The sequence below is a fragment of the Mesitornis unicolor genome, unplaced genomic scaffold (assembly GCF_000695765.1).
Source record: "Mesitornis unicolor isolate BGI_N332 unplaced genomic scaffold, ASM69576v1 scaffold2101, whole genome shotgun sequence".
NCBI classification, from domain to species: Eukaryota; Metazoa; Chordata; class Aves; order Mesitornithiformes; family Mesitornithidae; genus Mesitornis; species Mesitornis unicolor.
In genome coordinates, this window is record NW_010165691.1 from 52,652 (window position 1) to 73,561 (window position 20,910).

The window sequence follows — 20,910 nt, forward strand, 5'->3', positions numbered from 1 at the left end:
TCTCCGGCTTCTCCTGCGTGCTCCGGGCGCAGTGCTTTGCTGAGTCAGAGCACGTCCCGTGCGATGCGTTTTGCTGCATCATAGCATCGTTAGGCAATTTGACAGCTCTGGCAACCTCTGCTCCAGTCAGTCCCGGAGCTAAATGAGCAGGAGCTCTGCCAGCCAGGCTTGTGGTGTGTTTGGAAAGCCATGTGGACGACCTTGTATAGCACCTGCCCCTGTTAAATGCAGTTTGGCAGAATGATGTTTGTTTCTCCCTCCCTTTTGTAAGAGATGAAGCAAAAGAAAACCCCTCCTGCATGACTTCTGTTTATTTTTTTATCATGATTGTCCAGTTAACAGGTTAAGCTTCTGAGGCCTGGGACACTGACTCTGCTTGTGCTGGGGCTGTTCCAAGCACGTAGTGACCGGGTGAACGATTCTCGTTGCAGGGACTTGAAGCTGGACAACGTGCTGCTGGACTACGAGGGCCACTGCAAGCTGGCAGACTTCGGAATGTGCAAAGAGGGCATTCACGATGGCATTACCACAGCCACCTTCTGTGGTACACCAGACTACATCGCTCCGGAGGTATAAAAAACCTTTCTTCAGCCAGGAAGACTTGGTTACAGTATGAAAAGCATAGGTTAGCTTTGGAACAGCAAAGGTACTCTCTGGTGTCTTTAGCTACACCTTATTTGACCGCTGGGTGCAAGGTTTCCTCCTAGATGTATGCTTGTGTTATCAGTCCCTTGTGCAAGCAAAGCATGAGTAAACCTTTAGGCTGTTGTAGGCACCGAGATAAGCCTGCATTTTTCTTTAGGAAATATTAGATGAAAAATGGAGGCACAGCTGCAAAATCTTGAGATAGAGACGCATACAGATACTGGCCCAGCTTGGTTGAAAGTAGATTGAATTTTCCCTTGTTTCCCAGTATCTTTTTCTACCTTCTCCCCTTTCCGGTCATTTCTCAGTCTCACTACAAAATCACTAACCAGCTTTTTAAGGAACAGCTGCCCTCCAGATGTTGCCAGATGTTCTGACAGGGTTTCAAATCCATCTTCAGATCCATTTTCAGCACAATTGAATTTTTGTCCGTGGTTGGCATTTGTGCCTTTCTCACACACGCGTGCTCCTTCCTCTCTCCAGCTGAAGGCCTTGCCCTTGGGGCCAGGTAAGCATTTCCTTCCCAGGGGCAAGGAGAGGCTGTTGTCAACCCACACACATGGCTGCTCCGCCGCTTCTGAGGCTCAGCCAGTTTTGCTGAAAAGCCCCTTCTCTGCTTGCTAAGCCTTAGCATAATTTCTAAGGGCTTTTTTTTTCAGGAGACTCTGTGAGCAGCCAAGTTAGTTCAGCCCTTGTTTCATGCATCTGATGTAGCTTAGTGCTGCTGTGGGGGTTCCCAGCTTGAGATCACCTGGACATCCAGACAGCTGAGCAGAAAGCACTGTTAAAACATAGCAAGAACTTCTGCGTTAATGTTTCCAAATCCATGTCCCTCTCCTTCTCAGTTTAAGAAGCTTTGGTGTTGATATTTCTTTCCCATCCCTTCTGCAGATCCTGCAAGAGATGCTGTATGGCCCTGACGTAGACTGGTGGGCCATGGGCGTGCTGCTGTATGAGATGCTGTGTGGCCACGCACCCTTTGAGGCAGAGAATGAGGACGACCTCTTCGAGGCTATTCTGAACGATGAAGTTGTCTACCCAACGTGGCTCCAGCAGGATGCAGTGGCAATCCTCAAAGCAGTGAGTTCCCTTGGCTCTTTGTATTCTCTCTGTCCTGGCTTTCTTCAGCCTAAATCTAGCAAAAGAGAACAGGCTGGGAAACATGCACACAGGAATTTGGGTTTCTTTGACGCTGACCCTTTTCTTATCTTGGATTGAAGGGTAAACAAAAAAAATAATCCTGCCATGCTTAGGTGTGTTTGCATAGCTGTGTGTTTATATGGTTAGCAGGCAGAGCGCATGCATGTCTTTGTGTCTGGTCATTCCCCTGCTGACTTAATGATTTACAACATATGGTCACCTTCCAGAACAGAAGCAGCAGGTACACACACTATTTAATTAGTACTGACCGTATGATTTCCGTGTGACTGGAATGACAAAGAAGTGGTCTTCACAATAATCCTCCATTCCGACTGTTGGTAGTACCAGCCATCTGCCAGGGTTTACTGTCTACCTGCATGCAAAGACAAGGTTTTGATTTTTGTGTGGTCGGGAGAAGAAAAAATGGGGCTGTACAGCAAACAGTTTGAGGAGAACCATTGCTGGCTGCACTTAGTCCTTGTTCTACCGTGTATTCCTGAATTTTTTGAGAAGCTCACTTACACATGGGCCTCACATCTTTGCCTCTGACATGGGAATGAAGCTTTTTAAGATTTCAGACTGTGCGTGTACAAATGGTTCCTGGAACTGCCTGGCTTTATTGTAATGAATTAAATGATTACTAAATGACTAGTGTTAACCTGCCAGTCAGGAGACCTAATCTGGCTGTTCTGCTATGAGTTCTTCCCACCTCTGATCAAATCACTTAGTATCTCTAAGCACCCTTTGGAGAGGGAAGGATGAGAGCACGTCCGTTCCTTGCAAAAGCACTGTGAACAAAAATGCATTTAAGGCTGGATACTACTAAATATTGTGGTAATAGAAGGCCAAAGAAATAGTTGGATAAGATAGTAATTTATAATAATTTGTGGAGCACTGACTCAAAGAAATGGGGTAATGAATGATGGGATCATTTAAAGGAAAGAGAAGAGTTTGTTTTCATCAGCTCTTTAGTAGCAAGAATGTGGAAGTTTTCTGCTGAAAGGTTTCTGTTTGATATAAACTGAGGAATTACGTTCTGTAGCTGAAAATGCATCTAATAAATTCCACAGAAATCTACTGAGAATAAACCCCACGTCTTGAGGAGGCAAAGGGTTGTGCTTTGAAATTACAGGCTGCACTCAGGAGTGATCATTTGTCGTGCTGAAGGCCCTCTCGGGTTTTGGAAATAACCTGCAGCATATTTAAAATAAAAAAAAATATGAAGTTCAAACTTAACTGCAGCTTGTGAAGCAGCATTCCTGTTGTTGGATTGGGATTCTTTAATGCCTGAGCCAATTCCTCTTCTGCAGTGACAATAGAGTGGCTTTGTTACAGGTATCTTGCATAAGTATGAGATGGAGGTAAAATGTGGTCAGATAGATGCTTTTCGTAACAGGAATTTCAAGGTAAAATTATGATTTGTGCTTTAGCCTCTTAATGATGAAATGCTTGTTTTCCTAATTCTAGTAAGAACCTTATAGAAACAGCCTGCGCAAGCTGCATTCACCCCAGGCTGCTCTGACCTGCGTTCAGAGCCCAGCTTTTAACAGCGGATCCCTTCTGCAATTCCCAAGCAGCAGCGTGATGAGAGGCGCTGGAGAAAGAGGGCCAGAACTGAGGAGGGACTTTGAACAGAGATGGACTGAGCGTGTCCAACGCTGCAGGGTCAGCATTGCTATTGCTGGTTACTTGCCTGAAAAAAGGTCCTCTCCCCAGCCCCTCTGCTCATCTGCTGCATCACAGGTTGCTGGCAAAGCTCAAAGGAAAACAAAACTGCCTCTCTGAAGTGTACACGCGTTGCTCCACTATCGGGAGGTATCTGTTTTGGGAAAAAGGCTGAAATGTGGGACATTTACCAGGACCCTTCTGATTAATTAGTGGGAAGTTGCAACTGAAATTTTTAGTGGACCTTCAGTTCTGAAGTGTTTCTGTTCCCTGAGCGGCTGCTATCTGGAGGTGACTTTTGCGTCATTTTACAGCACTGGTGATAGTTCTCTACAGCCTGAAATTTTGCAACCTCATAGTACATTTTTGAGTTCAAGAGTCGTTCCCTAGAAGAGCTGATCATTTCCCCTTCCCTTTCACATGCTGAGCTGTTAGAGGCATCAGAGCATGGTGGCTTTAACTGGAAGGAAACATCCTGTCATGAGATTGTCTGGGGCTCTAGATTCAAATGGAAAAAAACCCCACACTTTGATTTCTTTTGAATGATAGCAACTGCAATCACTGCTGAGGTGTTATATTTACAGTGTACCGATAATGTCTCGTCAGTATTTTTAGGTGTCAGTACAACGCAGAGTGGTGAACCTGGCTTTGTTTGTTCCCTTGTGGCTATTTTATGAAGGAAGACAGTCGATTTTCTAGCTGCTAAATATGTAGGTTTTTTTTCTCACAGACTTCTAATGCTAATATTATTTCTCTTAGGTATAGCATTATTACCACGTGAGCATCTTCTCATTGCTACTGTGTTTACCCCCAACAAAATGTGAACTCAAACTCCTTGATTTACAACTGTGACGGTACCTTCTAGCACACAGCATTAAGAGCTCTGGAAAATCAGAGCACTCTACTACTGCAGTGACATAGGTGATTAGAAGTAATTACATGGCATGGGAAGCCTATGGAAGACCAGGGAATTAAACCTGGGGTCTCTTGTATTGCAGACTGAGGCCTTAATAGCCTTGATAACTGGATTATCCCCTCACTATAGAAGTTCTGGGCTCTAACCTCAAACAGGACTAGGGAGAATTCACTTAGTCTTGAGTGGTACAAAGCTCTGAAACGAATATCAGCTTCTTCTGCCGGGAAGATGCAATTATGTGTAGGTGCCTAGAGATGCTCTTACAAATTAATACATCCATGTTTAGAATGCATTTGATCCGTTTGCTTTTGTGAAGAGCTTCATTGTAAACAAGGGTAATAGTTTTTAGGACCCATCTCGCACATGCTGTTATGTTGTTTTGATTTCATTTGCCATAATCGTGCTTCACCAATTTCCCCTGTCAGAAACAACCCAGTTTCTGAGGGTTGCATCCTCTTCATCTTTGCAGTTCCCTGATAATGAAAATACATCCTTAGGACCTCATTTAGGTCACTGGGTGTTTCTGGTGTGTTTCTGAACACCGGTACCAAGGAAAACAAAAACAACTTCAATGCCCTGGTTAGAATTGAAAGTAGAAATACTTGTGCTCTAGAAAAAGAAGTTTTTATCTATTTCCCTTTTTAATGGTTTTTTTTCTATTTGCTCTTGATAACTTCCCTCAAAAGCCGGAGAAAGAGTAAGGCAGCGCTAAATCAGTGTGAATCAGCAGGATTTTGCTGGAGTCGATACTCCCAAAGGATGGAAGTAGAAAATCTCACTCGTGTGCCCTGCCCATCTGAGCATATCATTGGGGAATTTAAGTATTGATGGTTTGAGTGAGGCAAAAAGGACTCCAAGTGAGGTCTCCCCTGGGAAAGTCAAGAAGACTGGGGGAAGAAATAAAAGTGCAGAGAAGGAGAATTGCTGCTGAGTGGATTCAGACCCCTTCAGTGGATCTTAAATGTCAGTCTTGCTTTAATTTTGATTCCCAACAAAAGAGGATTTCTCCGTAGCCCCACCTGAATGCAGTCACAAGGAGTTGATGCCAGAGGAGCTCTTTGGCCTGTGTCTGTAAAACAAATTCTTTCAGATACTCTTTGCCGTCAGCTGACAGAGTAGTCACCAGTGTCTGATGATGAAGACACTGTGAAAGAGAAACGTTGTGAGCGTGCAGGGAGCACAGAGTGCTGCACCCTATCATTTACAGCGGGAGTGCAGCTGGGCTTTGCTTCATTACAGGATGTCAGTGTTCTCAATTTGTAAACTGTCACTAGTAAAAAAAGTGCTTGAGCAGAGGGGGTGGCTTTCCAGGCAGCCAGAGGCTTTGGGATTCAGCTGAGTGAACGGCAAAATGAAATACAATCTTCTGGTTTCCCATAAGCGGGGTGGTATTTTGGCAGCGTGTTTCACTCGCTTCGTGGATGACTTTCTCAAATGCAATTCAATCACGCTGTCTTGCTCACAGTCAGGCTTAGTTGGAGGAGAGAATGAAGGGACACTGAAAATCGGATCTCAAAAGTCCATGGCATAATGGGAAGCAAGTTCACAGGCAAAGCCGCAGGGAATTTCCAAGTCTGGTTTCAGATGAGGAGAGAAGGACTAAGCCTTTTGAGTTGCTCCGTGGACTGATGATCCAAAGTAGCAATAGTTGGCCCAAAGGCTTGGAAATTCGGGTGAGCAATTGCAATTTAGCTGTTGTCACTCGCGGAGCCAGGTAACAGCGGGGGCTAGAGAGCAGCATCTCCCCAGGGAAGTGTTAGCATTGCTCTGCCTCCTGTACCCGGGATTGCTGAGCTGCTGTCACAGCTGAGGCTGCTGAGGCTGAGGCGTCTCTTGGTATTTGTGTGCCAGCCTCCAGTCCTCCTTAATGTGAGGTCTGAAACACCTACCTGAAATGCTCCTTGCAAAAGTGAGGCTTGTGTAGCCTTGCCTGGAGCTGGATGTTTTGGGGACACAAATGAGATTGAAGCCTGTTCTCCCTTCAACCGGTTAAAAACACGTACTTTGAGGAAAACATGACCAGAGCTAAGAGACAGAGTAAAAATGGTTCTGTCCCACTCCAAGTGGTGTTTGTGTGAAAAATAAACATCAGACAAGAAAAGGGGAAGGTGCGGAGGAAATCGGCCGTGGTTTTAGCAGCCTGCACTCCCACCCAGCGCAGGTGGAGCAGCACGGGGCAACCCCAGTGCTGGGGGATTGGTGCAGAGTGAGAGGCGTTGCAAGGTGAGGGAGTTCAGCTAAGAGCAAAGCATGACAGCAATACAGTGCAAAGGATACAAGAAAAACTTGAAGCTTATCTGTTTCTCTAGAGAAAAAAGCAGCCTGGAAGTGATGCTGACTCAAGAGGCAAATCCGCTGGTTTAGTGAACTCTGTTGCTTCATGTCACCAAGTTCACTTCCCCCCCAGATACCCTGGTGCTCTCTGCACCCTGACACCACCACTGAAGTCTAACACACACACACACTCACACACACACACACCCCACCACCTCCACGTACTCCTTTAGATTTTTGCTCTCGCAGACTCCCCCACAAAGCACTATACTGAGTGGTGTATTGCTCCACCAGCAATTTCTCTTGAGTTGATGGGGGAAAACCTGTGGGTATTATTTCAAAAGATGGCCCAATTCCGCCTTAAAACAAGAGGTGAGGTTAGAGGGCACTGATGGTGAATTGTTGAAATGCTTTGTGTATCCATATGCCCATATGCTTACATAGAAATAAGTTAGGTACCAGTTGGGAAAATGTGTGTGTGTGTTAGGCTTTTCTTTTTCCCTAAATTTGCAGGTGTCACTAGATGAGAAGAAAAAACTTAAATGTGAAGGATGACCTCCTCCACCCCTCCTTCTGGTGAAAACGAGCTCTTAGCTTCTCAGGAATTCTGAGTGATGAGTCCTAACGAGAGAGAAATTTGATTATTGTGTTTGTGTGAGTTAAATGCAGGAGTCCCTGGGGAGTGCAGTGTTCGGGGGATTATTTCTTGTCATCCCAAGGAAATTCTGAGGAACTTCTAATGTCCTGCGTGGTCGGAGCACGGGGCAGCCCAGTCTGGCTGGATGCAGGATAACAGCTCCAGCAGAGCCCTTGGAGACTCGGGCTGTGCTGCTTGTACTTACCCTAATGGGCTGAGAAGAAGGAAGATTGGAGAGATACAGAAAATACATTTCCTTAGGAAGCTCCTGAAGCAAAGTAAACACAGAAGCAAACTGCCCATCCTAAGGGGATACCAGCATGGTTCCTCAAACCCTCGGTGAGGACCCCTTTTGTGTGTGCTGCAGCTTATTTTCAGAAAGGTTTTCTGGATGGGGAGTGCTCTGTGCTGAACCAGACTGGCCCCGCTGCTGGGAACAACTTGAAAATGGCATTGATGAGGAGAGAAGGCAAAGGGCCAGGGTTTTCACAGCAGGAAGACTTAGAGGCAGAGTTTTTAACATAATCAAAGCAAACAGTCTGTGGTGACAGAGCTGCTGTTGGGCTGCTGGCAAGGATGTGTAAGTCCAGGAGAGATGTGGATGGTCCAAGCTGCCTACTTGCTACCCCAAACATCAGCATGGAGGGTGAGGTCTTCTGAACTTTGGAGAAGTTTATTCTCTTCATACACTGCACTTGCTTGTGGTCCAGCGCCCTGGATACTGGGACATCAGAACTAGCTGTCATCAGCTCAGGTACCACGGTAGGTGTCTGCATCCTTCCTGCACGCTACAGCAAGCAACACGACTCAAAACTCCTGGGCTGTGCTTTGCTTGGCACATCCAGGCGCAATACATATGTGCGTCCCACTGCTTTTGTACCTCACCTTTTCCCTAAGTTTCCTGAGACCAAGCCCCTGTGTTTGTGCCCCCCAGTCCTCCCCTGGACACTGACAAGGTGTGGAAGGCAGCAGCTGGATGCTGAAAGTGCTGAAAGGTTCTGTGCAAGGCGCACGTCTCTCCTTTGTGCTTACATCCTACAGATCCAGGCCAGCTTCTTTCTTTCCAACAGACAGAAAAAGGCAGATAATTTGTTTCATGTGCAGTGCTGGAACAGCCAGAATGAACTTGTTTCTGAATGAACCAGATGCTGGGAGTATTTTTTAGACAAAGATTAAAAGGAAAAAGAACAACACAGTGGTGGCCCACTGAAACCAAAGCGGGAACTAGATGAGTTCACTGTTTTATCCTTGGAGCTGAGAAGCCTAACAAAGGCAGGTATTAAAAATGTCTTCAAACATGCCAATACATTATTCTTCTTGGCACCTCTTCAGAGTTGGCAAGTTCCATAAGTCCTCTTGCACAGTTTGATTAAGCTTTGGTTGTCAGAGTCAGGCCAGTATTTGGATTTCTCTGTGAAACTCTATGCCAGATCAGTGTAATTCTTTTTTCCCTTTGTTTCATGTTTTAGAAATGCTTTCATCTTGCATTTCCCGGTTCACTCTGGAGCCTCTGCAGCAAAAGCAGGACTCCAGGGCCTGTTGTTTCCCAACGCAGAAGGAGTTCTGCGGTTTTAAATGCTCTCTCGTTTAGACCATTTTTGCCATAAACATTCACTGTGGTGAAGTGACCAGGCTGTGCTCCACCAGATTGCCTTCTTGCCTCTTCTGCCTGACCTTGCACGTCCATTTCTGTAACACACTGCTCTTACTCTTTGCCTCCTAATTCTCAAACAGCAGCTAGCTTTCCCCAGTGATTTTAGTATCTTCTGTTGATTGATCATACCCCTTTCTGGAGTGCTCCTCTTCCTCACAGTAATAGTCCCATGCTTCTGAATAATTCACTGTGAAAGAAAACTAAAGCCATCTCTATATAGCTTGCCAAGGCCAAATTCTTTTTGAAGTAGTCATTAAGTCTTTTACCTTTCCCTTTCCAGCAGGCTGAAATTAGCTTCTTGTTTAAGTCCGCAGCGTGCAGGCTCATATTTGCTTCATAACAAAAGCTCCTAACTCTGCCTATTGTAATGTCAGGTGTGCCTCATCCTCCTCTTTCCTGCCAGCGTTGGGGGGGGGGAAGTGAAGGAGCATTCATTGCACTGACTTTGTGTTCCTCCTCTTCTTTTGCTGCTTGCTCCTTGGTGCTTGGGAAGAAGCTATTCCCATGGCCAAGCCTAAGACTTGTGGCCTGGGCTCGCTCCTCAGCTCCGCCTCACATAAACAGCGCGGCTATAGACCCTCAAAGGCGTTTTAGTGAAGTCCATTAAAATCTTATCTTGGGGAAGACCCGAGGGTTCCCTTGAGAACCCGGGTCTGACCTGCAGATGGGAGCGATCGCTGAATGGCAGGACCAGCTCTTGCTGCAGGCCCCAGTGGAGTGAACAGCCCATCTAACTGGGAGGTCTCAGCACTGTCTGAGCTATTCAGGGCTGACCTTTCTGACCTGCTGTGTCTTTTCAGGAACTTTAAAATTAAAAGACTAGAAATATAACCAAAGACCACAAAAAACCTCCTTTGAAGTATTTTCCTGTGATTTTTTTTTTCTTAATTGGCCTTCACAGGTTTGTCTGGGGCACTTTAGTCCTCTTTGTACTTGACCCTATGTAAATAGGCCACCCAAGGCTGTGTAATAGATTCCCGGCTCCTCTTGACAAGACTGTCAGGAAAGGATTAATTGTTTTCCCGTGCAACCCTAGGGAGATTTTACCACTACTTAAAATGAGAATGGGATCGTGCCCCCAGTCAGTTAATAAGTGCGATGTTCATTCTGCCTCTGCATCTGCATTACTCTGACCGATGTATTGATTTAGTGACTGACCTGCATGTGCCCATGATGTACCTGTAGTCCAACTGGGGTCATTTAAAAACAGCAGCTTTAAACTGTCTGAACAGCCCATGCAGCCAGTGACCCACGTGGGAACTGGGGTTGACTCATCACTTCTGAAAACACAGATTTCTGGAGTGACATCTTGACCGAAATCTATGTTAAAAGTTCCATTTATCTAAGGACTGAAGTTAATTTCTGTTTATTGTTATTTATTACAAGAGTACCAAAGGCAGAACTGTTGAAAATTGCTAGCTATCGTCAGGACCAATATGCATTTGATACTTGCGGCCTTTTCATTCTGCATTAGTGTTGATGAATTATTTCCTCATGGGTGGACAGAGGCAAGGAAGCAGGTAGCTGTCAGCACAGTAAGGAAGTTTGTCGCTATTGAGACAACATTTAATTCCCATATTTTGGGCCAAGTTCTCTCCTGGTGATAATCAGCAAATTTGCATCAGTTAACACCGGCAGGAGATTTGGAGCCAGCTGTGTCTATCCCACACGTGAACTGCTCTGCCTACCTTGGTTTATTTTGCTTGTCTCTCTTGCTCAGCACTGTCTCCAATGCAGTTAATCCTTCTTGTTCCCTCGAGCTTTGACTGGGTGGCATCAAACAGCCATTTTTGCACTAGGGGAAAGCGAGATCAAATTTATCTGCTTAATATCCACTCTGCTGACATTTTGTCCTCCTTGCCCGCGGCTGGCGCATTAAGCATGTGACTGCTGTCATGTTTAGTGTTACAGTCTTCTGGCTTTTAGGAGCATGGCTGAAGACTGCTTTTTACCTCCCTTCCCATTCCTTTTTTTTTGCCTGGAAAAGGAAATAACCAAGATTTCACCCTCTTTCTCTTCCTCCCCCACTCCTTAAAATGCTTTCAGGGCAGTCTTGTACTTCTGAGCCCTGGCACTGCGCTCGCTGGACCTTCTCAGCACTGAAGGATTTCATCTGCTCACAGTTTTCTGTAGCCAGGACCCCAACATGAGGTCAGAAGCACCCTGTGGATGCATGGGTCATGTTCTGGCTCAGCACCCTGATGAATTGCACTGGTACAAATCAATGCTTTTAGCAATCGATCCTGCTGTGTGCAGGGTAGGAAGGTGAAATGCCACTTGGCCTCTAATAGCTGCAGTCAAAGCAAATCCCCAGTGTAAAATAGAGGTAGCACTCAGGAGAGCTGCAGGACTCCAAGTCCTATTCTCAGCTGCACAATCCTCACTGAAGGTCGGTAGAACTCGGGCTCCCAAGTGCCTGGCTCACACCCACAGCCGAATCGCTGCAGTTTGAGTTACCAGGCACCAGCTGAGCTGCTGTGAGTACCAGGATTTCGATGGAAGAGCTCCCTGACCACCCTGCTCCCAGGACCATGGAGACTGAGCTGAAATCGGGCTTCCTCGGTCCCCATAACCCCCTTGTGTGTCTGAGCCCTGCGTTGCCCTTGTACAGGGCTGAGTTGCCCCAGCAGGACTGTGATGGAGGGTGATAGGAGCCTTGCCCCAAGAGAGCAAAAGACAAGACTGGCTCAGAAGAACAGCTTTTTATTAAAAAAACAAAAAGATAGTCTTAGCTTTGCTATTGCCTCCTGGCTTCCAATCATAAAAAATAATACAGACAGTAACAGATGGAGCCATAGACCCATCTTCCTTCTCTTTTGTTTAGGGGTGGATGAAGGGTAATGAAACCCCAGACTGGGGATCTGTTTGCCTTACATAATAGACAGCTGAACTGTTTTCGGCAACTGCAGCATTCAGTGGAGAGATTCCTGGAGGGAAGCCTTAATTAGAGTAATTGCTCTATTTATGTAACAATTCCCTTTTGTCTGAGATCAAATAGATCTTTGAGAAATCTTATTTCCTTTCGAGTTAATTTCTGCCCTGTTAGTTTAGCTCATGAATCTTAATGAAGGCAAGCGTTTTGGGTATCTCTCGATCTCCTCGCTCTCCCTCATCACTAGAGGGGAGGCTGTGGGGCGTTCATCTCCTGTGCTGCTGCTGCGGCTTTTCACTTTGGTAGCAACATGGGAGAAACACCAACAGGCAGCAAGTGTTAATACGAAGAGGGAAAGCTTGCTTGAGGCTGACTACTGCAGTGGCACAGGGGCCTGTTGAGGCATGTGGATGCTGTGATGGAGAGGAGATGACACTGGGGGTCTGCCATCGTGTCTGGGATGGGCTGCCCTTGATCTGCTGGAAAAATAAAGTGATTAATTTCTCAGGGCCTCGTTCCCTGCCTGTAAGGTGAGGGAGAGCCTCCATCTCTGCCGTGCACTCGCATTTGAAAGATTTGCTGCTCAGGGACATGGGCTTTCTCTTAAGGAGGTAAATGTGTTCTGCTCAGGGCAACAGAGTCCTGATGGGAGCTGGTGCATCTAAGACTTTCCTTAATACAAGAAATGATGATTTCTTCCTCATCCAGATGGCTGTCAGTGCGAAGAGAATGGCTGAGTAGAAGGGTGTATTCCTCTTCCTGAAGCACATTACTTCTGTGAAGGGGTCTGGGCTTGTCAGTGTTTTCCTAGAACGTGACACAATTTCGTGTAATCTAGTCACTGTGGTATTACTTACGACATTAATTATCCTAATGCAAATAGCACATAATGAGTAATGTAAAAAACTGTCAGGGATTCCAGTATTGAGAAAGGGAACTTGTAAATTCAAGGAAATTAATGCTTGCATACATCTGATTTGTGCAAACATCCCTTCAGCGACCCCCAGGCCATTCGACTGATTTGCAAACTCAGCCTTTTGAGACAGAAGTTGCAACGCTGCATGTGAGCAGCACCAGAGATGTCCAGTACAGCCATGTCCAGCAGACTTAGAGACCTGGAGCCCTTCCCAGCATGGTCCAAGCCACGTACCAGGCCAAGGGGAGGACCAGGATGGGTCCCCTGTGCTCCCTCACCTCCTCACAGGCTGAGCTCACAGAGATGACGGAGATTTTTCCCAGTGGTTGGCACTGCTATGTCTGCATTTTTTCCTTCCAACTTCACAGGCCTTCTGTGGACTAATCTCCAGCTTTTATTTTCTTGTCATGGCTTGCTGCATTTTCTTTCAGTAAGTGTTTTCAAATGATTTCATGAAGTCATGGTTTTGGCTCATTCCAGCTGCTGGTTTTGGCTGTGATGCTGCTGAGAGGGTGAACTGAGGTCAGCGAGAGCCTTGCTTGAGTTTGCAGCTCAGCAAGCTGGTGTAGCCCAAGGGGACCCAGTCTGTGGATGCTCCTGAGGGGCTCTTTATACTGGGAATGGAAGAATTGGTTGGATGTGATTGCAGAGTTTAGTGTTGATGGCCTGGTTCAAGTTAAAGATTGATAGTCTTGCTACTGGTTTTGCTGGGAGGCGTCTTGGATTTGGGTGATTACATGTTTGTTTTTGCTCAGGAACATCTCTGGTTTGCCTCGTTGTTGTTACTGTCAAATCTTTTTCTCCGTGTTTCTTCACTGAGCTCTGTGTGCCAGATACTGGGATTCATGCTGGATTCTGGATTATCACACAAAATTAGAGTTACTCAGTAAACATTAGGTCATAAAATTTTGCCACAAGAAACTTTCTGCTGAACATCTTCTCTCATCACCTGCAAAAACATTGGAGGGTTGTGCTTGGAAGGACATTTAGGGCTATCCAGCCTGTGAAGCAAGAGGCCAGCTCTGGCCTTCCCGTGGATGTCAGGAACAGCCAATGCTTTGCAGGACATTTTCCAGCTGTTTCTCAATGCAGCCGAAGGGATCGGGTGAGAGAACAGCTGCCCTTCCAAAAATCTTGCCCCCGCACAGCCTGCGTGCGTGCAGAGGGCAGCGTCTGTGTGCTCCACGCACTCAGCTTTACCCCTCCTGCTGCAGAAGTGCCTCATGTATGGTCAGAGACATGGCTATGGGCTACTTATTGCAGAGATGAAGGCTGAGCTTGCAATTAAGGTCTTCAGAAATCCGGAGTTCTTTGTTTGCTTCGCTAGGAGTGCCATCAGATAGCAGAGGTGGCGTGAGACGACTGCCAGCAGAGAAATGTCAGTACTGCCGAAGGCAGAGAAGGATTCATGGCCTTTTGAGCCCTTGAGAGGTCATTACAGGTTTTTTGGGTTTTTTTTTCCTGACATGATGGACAACACAAACTAAAACTCCCATCTACTTCTTTGTCAGTGCAATAATTTCTGGTGGATTCAAGTAGTGTTTGAGAGGATTAGTTATTCATCTGAGTGGAAACTGGCTTCAGAAATTTCATCCTTTAATTGTATATGTCTCTTACAGTAAGGCAGGTAACTGTTCCAGTGCAGAGCATCAGCACTGTCTCTGTTGGAGTCACCGTTTGTTCACCTGCTTCTCAGCCCAGTTGTCAAATAAAGACTGGAACCACTTCCCTGAGAAATCACCCTGCCTTTACCAAGCTGTGATGGACTGGGTATTCCCAAAATTCATCAGGAGGTTTTATGTAAGGGAAGAGCAGCAATGGCCAATCTCTCATTTTCTGTCATGGCCCCTGGCTGCAAAGGCATTGTGTGTACATCCACAGGCTGCAGGGATGCTGTGGCTGCCCAGAATACGGAAATTATTTCACATACCACGTGGTGATGTTGAAAGAAAACATTTTTAGTGCCGATTGCCATGCACAGATGCAATTGAGAGGTCTCAGCACAGTGTACAATATATTTATCAGGAGTGTAAGTTAACAATGAGAGACTGACCATCCGTTGAAATGGTCGGAGCAGATCAGTGTGAGTTTGACTGCCATGAAAAGGAGGCCTCTTCGCGCTGCATTAATGCTCTTTTTAGAGTGCATGACTTCTATTCACTTTCAAGGCCCTGCTAGTCTGTGTTGGGGATTGCAGTATCTGGGAAACAAGCTTAGAGAAGCCTGTCCAGAGTGGTTTATGGTGCTGGTGGATCACTCCAGCCCTTGCTACCCTTGTCAAAGCCATGTTATCACAGAGCAAGAGGGGCAGCAGCACTGAGCTCATGCCTGACAGCTGGAGGAGGTGCTGTTTGATCGGGTGTCCCATAGGTCAGCTCACTCTGGTTGGAGGCAGGGATTAATTTAGAGGGGGTTTATACAGCCCAGCATCACTCTCAGCAGCCAGCTGGGAGTATGCATTCCAGCAATGGGTGAATTTGAAGGCTTCACTCTCCTCATGCCTCCTTTGGACACCAAACATGGGGTAAATGTTACCTAGAGTTACCTAAATGAGGTTTCTCAGTCTGCAGGTCTGATGCACAAATTGGAGCTGGCCAGTTAAATCTGAACAGTCATTTTGGTTTGAATCTGTTTTGCTTATTCAGAGTTCAAAACAGCCCACCTCAAGGGATGGTCCTTGGCTAATCCTCATTGTCCTAACAAAAAAGGGTGTCTTAAGCATCCAGGAATGCATTTATGTTGGCTTTCAGCTTGTTGTATCGAATGCCTTCACTTGGTGCAGTTTTGGCATCATGTGGCATAAACCAAGCAAATAGGAATGTAAACAAACTCGTATATCCCTGGGCTCTGAACTGGTCTGGGAACGGGCAGTCCAGTTTAGGTTTTGGTCTTATATGGTTGAGCATGAATGGGAATCCAAGCAAAGCATGTTATCAGCCTTTTTCAGAGATTATCTGCTTTTATTAGTGGTATTTTTTTTACCCTTCCAGATTTAGCAGAAGCTTCCTGGTATAATGGAGTCAGCAGTAGAGCAAGTGCCAGGAGACTTGTTCCCAGCTCTCCTTCTCTTGGTGTGGTCTCTTTGGACTGTTTTGGTCTATACCACTCCCAGCCTTGATCTTGTTTGAGCTTTTTAGGTGTTCCAGCAATGCAAACGAGAGCTAGCAAGGTGCAGGTGCCAATACCCATCTGTGGGGACAAAGAAGCCGGGCAGGGAATTTCTAGAGAAAGACAGGACTGACGGGAGATTTCTGGCCTGTTTTGCAAACCAAAAGAAATTTAGTTTGAGGCTTACAAAGGCTTATCTGAACCAGATCTCTGAGAGATTTTGGCTTGACCCATTTCTGGTTTGGAAACCAAGCTGTTGTCCGGGGATTGGTATCCCACAGAAATTTTGGGGTAGAGTCTTTTGGGCAATTAATTGTGTTTGGGTTCTGCTGATAGAAAGGGAGAAAAACAGGTTGAAAGGGTTGGGAAGGCAGAGAAGTTGTGCTTGTCCTTGGGCCTGACCCTGGAAATGCAGCATAACTGAGGGCTGAAGAGTCTGGAGAAGCATGGGAAGGTCCCAGCTGCAGAGAGGTTTGCGCCTGTCCTCGCGACTGCTCTTACAAATCTGGATGCACTCAGCATCTCTTTCTGCTGAAGTTCTGGGGTGGGATGGTGGAAACCAGTCCTGCCATAGGGAATCCCATAGCAGCACACGTCCCTGAAGGGCTCAAGAGGTCAGGCTGGAGCTGGGGGTTTTGTGCTAATGTCAGCAGAGTCTGGGGTCCCGCAGGGTCTCTCAGCTGCAGATGCTCCATCTGCTTTGGCTCTGAAGTCCCCTCGGGATGGGATACTGGGGAGACTTCTAGAATAAGTCTGGCAGTCATCTTTCTTTTCCTTGTCTTTGCTCTAGGTAGGGAATGACTAGACCTTTTATCCACTCGTCCTAGAATTTGTACCTTCTGAAAAGCTCCTGCAGTCAGAATTAAGTTGTTCTCTCACCGCACCTCCCCTTCTCTTCATTTCCCCATTGCTGAGATGCAGCAGACTTGGTTGTTCCCGAAACAGTGACCGATTGTCTGGTTTGGCTGGTTCAGCTGTTTGCTAAACATAATGCTCTTTCATCTTCGAGGAAATCGTCTGGACACCTCCACCGGAGTGGAGCTTGCTTTATGCTGCTGTTTCAATAGGCAAATTGAAGCAGCTATTTTCCCAGTTCAAACATAACCTGATTTCTCTCATGAATTAGGAATACTTGAGGGGGCATGAAAGATTGGTTTTTACTGAATTTTTAGGAACTATAATCCTAAATTAAAAAGCCAACTAGCTCTTTTCCTGCCTGCGGAAAAAGATTCCCCCCCCTTCAGTATTTCCCTTCCCCCTGTGAAATATCCACAGCGCTCACACTTCATCATTCCTGTCGGGACCTAAAGGGCACCCATCATGGCCCTCTCACGCTGTGTCCATGATGTACAGCTTCTCTCATCGCTCCTTGGCAAATCAGAGCACTTTGGCTGAGGTCTGAGATCTCTTTTTCACTGGCAGCAGAATAAAAATGTTACGAAAAGAAATCCTCTTTTAGCGTTTCATCATTGAGAGAGAAGACGGTCACCTGTCTGTTCTCCTCTGCTCAGGGTTTTGGGAGGCTCTAAAAGCCGGTGCCTTGCTCATTTTCCTCTGTTTTCTGAGATGACAGGAAGGAAAGCGTAGGCTTCTGGCTGCGCTTCAGCAGGCTGAGGTTTAGGAAAAAGACATAGCTCAGGACTGACTCCAGTCCAAAGCCTGGCTGGCCGGTGAGCAGCGTTTGAGAGCGAGCTTGTGTTCCTGAGAAATTAATACAGAATTAACCACCAAAACCACTGTGCAGCGTTTATACTGTTGCAAATGATGCAATATAACTTTCTTTTCTTAATGTGGTAACCAGGGATTTAACCAAAAGAAAAGGGACCAAGGAGAAATACACCCCGACTTCTTCCTCTAGAGAATGAGTCAAGTTCCTTGCGTGCGGTTCCAGTACAGTGAAATTGAGAAGTCTGGCCAGCAACTGGGTTCAACAGGAAAGCTGAGGACAAGCTTTTGTGCGACTGCTAATAGGTCCCCCTCGCGTGGCCCTGCCAGATGGGAGGAAACAAACAGCTCTTTTTGTTTTGCAGTTCATGACGAAGAACCCCAACATGCGGCTGGGCAGCCTGGGGCTGGGCGGCGAGAGCGCGATTCTGCAGCACCCCTACTTCAAAGATCTGGACTGGGACCTGCTAAACCAGCGTCAGATGGAGCCACCCTTCAGGCCCCGAATTGTACGTGGGAAGGAGGCGTGGGGGAAAGGAATCACATTTTTTTAATCTTCTGGGCTCTATAAAGCAGGTTTATTCCTGTGAGACAGTAAAGGAGATGGAGGAAGGGAAACCTTGACATGAAAGCCCTGGCCTGAGAGCCAGGAGGTGAGGTCTCTGGTCTTGGCTTGGCTGCTGGTTTGCCACCTGATGTTACAGGTCGCTTTTCCCCTCCATGCTGTATTTTCCAAGGCAGCTCAGCCAGAAGATGCAGGTTTGTAAAAGCAACCGCGGCAGATTGGTCGCCTACCTACCCTTTGCCTTGTCCCAAATATAAAACGGGGTAAGTAATCCTCATTCTGACCACTCCAGCTACCTCCTCATGACTGGGCTGTCACTCTTCTGTGTCTGTCTGTGCAGCACCCAGCAGTGTTCCCTGCTCAGACTGCTGTCAGCTGAGTGGTTCAGGTGGCAGGTAGGCTGCAGAGGACACAATCCTGCTCCTTTTCCCAGTAGTGCTACACACCCCAAAGGATGCTCTCCATGGAGAGCCTTTCCAAGGTTGTCTGTACAGCTGCCTTGCCTTTGAAACTGTCACTTGGAGTGGCTGTGTCTGATGCTCTGGTCCCTCATAGTGGTAGTAGTCAACCCAGTCCTGCTATGTGAAGCTCACTGGGTGTGGGTCAGGCACTCGGAGGAGCTGTGGCAGCTCAAGATCAGGCTCTTGAGTTGTTTCTTGATCTGAATCAAAGGTTAAGGGATCCACATCAGTCTGGCATGAGCTGGACAGGATCTGGGAACATTAGACTTCAGTGTCAATAAAACATCTTGTTCTGGATGCAGGGAAAACACACATCTTGTCGAGATGTGCCACAAACCCTGTGTGTGTGTGTGTCCATTGTAAACAGTCCCACTTCACTGCACGCAGCAAGGAATCCAGTGCCTGGAGGCAAGCCATTTGTCTTCCCAGTGATTCACTGTTGTGCCAGTTTAATGGCTCACACTTAGAGAAGTGTATGCCCCCCCCCCACCAAAACCCAGCTGAGACATTCGGCAGATAAGGAGGGACTGTGCTGAGTCAGCTAATTGAAAACACGGCTGATAACTGCTACGAACGGCTGGGTCTGTGCTGACACTTGAGGAAAGGAAATTATTTATGTCCCCTGCTCTGCCGTGTCTGGGCAGGCAACCCATCTGAGGTGGTGTCAGTTAAATCAGAGAGGGGTTTGCCTGTCAGAAGCCTGCAGAGGCTCTGAAAAGGCTTACACTGGAAGAGGCTCTGTGGGGGTACTCAGCTGCTCCCAGTGCAACTCCAGAAAAAGCCTTCAGTAAGATGGTGTTGATGGTTCATTGCACTCAAGACTAGACTGAAGATGCAGAGTGAGCATCAAGCAGCTGATTCATACTTTTGACATCTCTTTCCTTTGTCTTTTCTGTCTGACAGAAATCCAAAGATGACGTGAGCAACTTTGATCCAGATTTTATAAAAGAGGAGCCCATTCTGACTCCCATTGAAGAAGGAATCCTTCCAATGATAAACCAAGACGAATTTAGAAACTTTTCATTCACGAGCCCAGAACTGCCGCAGTAGCTGTGGCTCTGGGAAAGGGCTGCTGAGAGGAGTGGGGGAAAATGAAATGAAAACCAAGTTTACCAGAAATTTCATTCACAATCAAGGAGTAACAGTGCACTGACTTTACGCAACACAGCAGCACCACTGTCAACATTACCTTAATGTGAAATTGAAACCTTCCTGTGTTTGCAGGGTTTATGCAGATCCTGGATCAAATATTGACAGGGGTGGAACAAACACGGTATTGTACATAGCTGATGCAGACAGAGAACTGAATGCTGAGCTGGTTGGCTCTGCCTCAATGTCACCGCTTGCAGTGGATTTGAGGAGTCGGCGTGAGCATGAAAGTGTTTTGCAGCTCTGAGCCAAACAGACTTGTTGCACTTCTGATTGTTTGCGAGGCTTTTTTGAGGAGTCCCAGCACTGCCCAGCATTTTGGAGCTGTGACCCAGCATCCCGTGCCCTGACTGAACCAGATGTTCCTACTGACTTTACCTGTTTCTGCAGTATTTATTTCTTTCTGAAGGACAAATGGCTCTCTCTGTCACTGTTCGGGTTTCCATGTGAAATATTTCATTGTGCTGACTAGCAGAAGGAAAAAACCAAATGCCCTGTGCCCCACACAGACTCTTCCAGATCCAAGGGAAGCCACGTGCTCATAGTGTGATACCGTTTGTGCGACATGAGAAGTTTTAGTGTTTGCATTCTGTGAAATGCCTTTTTACATCACGCATCTTCAATGCTCCTTTCTTTGCCTCCCAGCTGTTTTCAACTATAATGTAACTTGTAAAACCTTACTGTTTTATTTAGCCCCATTCTATTTAATTACACTATACAGAGCCCCTTTTGTGGGTTTAGTGCCTCATTAAAATTTTGATCCAGAGTGGTAGCGCTTAAATTATCTGTAACATTATTCCCATGTTTGCCACAGAGCTGGCAGCTGCTTGAAAGCAGAGTTGTCAACCGACAGGTAACACAAAATGACAGGTTTCTCCTGTGAGAATGATAAACTGTATCTAAGAAACAGGCTGATTTGGTTTGGTTTGGATTTAAGGGCTTATTACTCACAGGGCACTTCTTATCAGTCGCAGCCTCAAGCCTGTGCCACAGACAGACTGAGACAATTTCTCAGTGCACTTTGTAGAAACCAGACACTCCAAGAGATGGTTCTGTGCTGTCCCTGCTCTTCTGGACGTGAGATGACTTTTCTGGAGCTCCACAGCACACCTTTGCACTCCTTGCTGGGCTTTAAGCTGTATGTCAGGATTATAGCCTTTTCCTTGGGCAGATATGAATTACTGGAGAACATGAAGGCTTTTGAACCTCTTGCAGAACTGGTCATGTCTGTGTCGTGCTGGTC

General features: G+C 46.5%; 1 protein-coding gene across 1 annotated transcript in view; it reads left to right on the forward strand.

Annotated features, from left to right (window-relative positions):
- The window catches only part of PRKCH (protein kinase C, eta), a 68,986-nt gene extending 48,765 nt beyond the window's left edge, over window positions 1-20,221 (forward strand). The window contains exons 9-12 of the mRNA XM_010194711.1: window positions 432-570; window positions 1,537-1,725; window positions 17,858-18,001; window positions 19,422-20,221. Of these exons, the coding sequence (XP_010193013.1) occupies window positions 432-570; window positions 1,537-1,725; window positions 17,858-18,001; window positions 19,422-19,568 (619 nt within the window). The 3' untranslated portion in view covers window positions 19,569-20,221. The remainder of the gene's footprint in view (window positions 1-431; window positions 571-1,536; window positions 1,726-17,857; window positions 18,002-19,421) is intronic.
- Window positions 20,222-20,910: the final 689 nt, after the last annotated feature.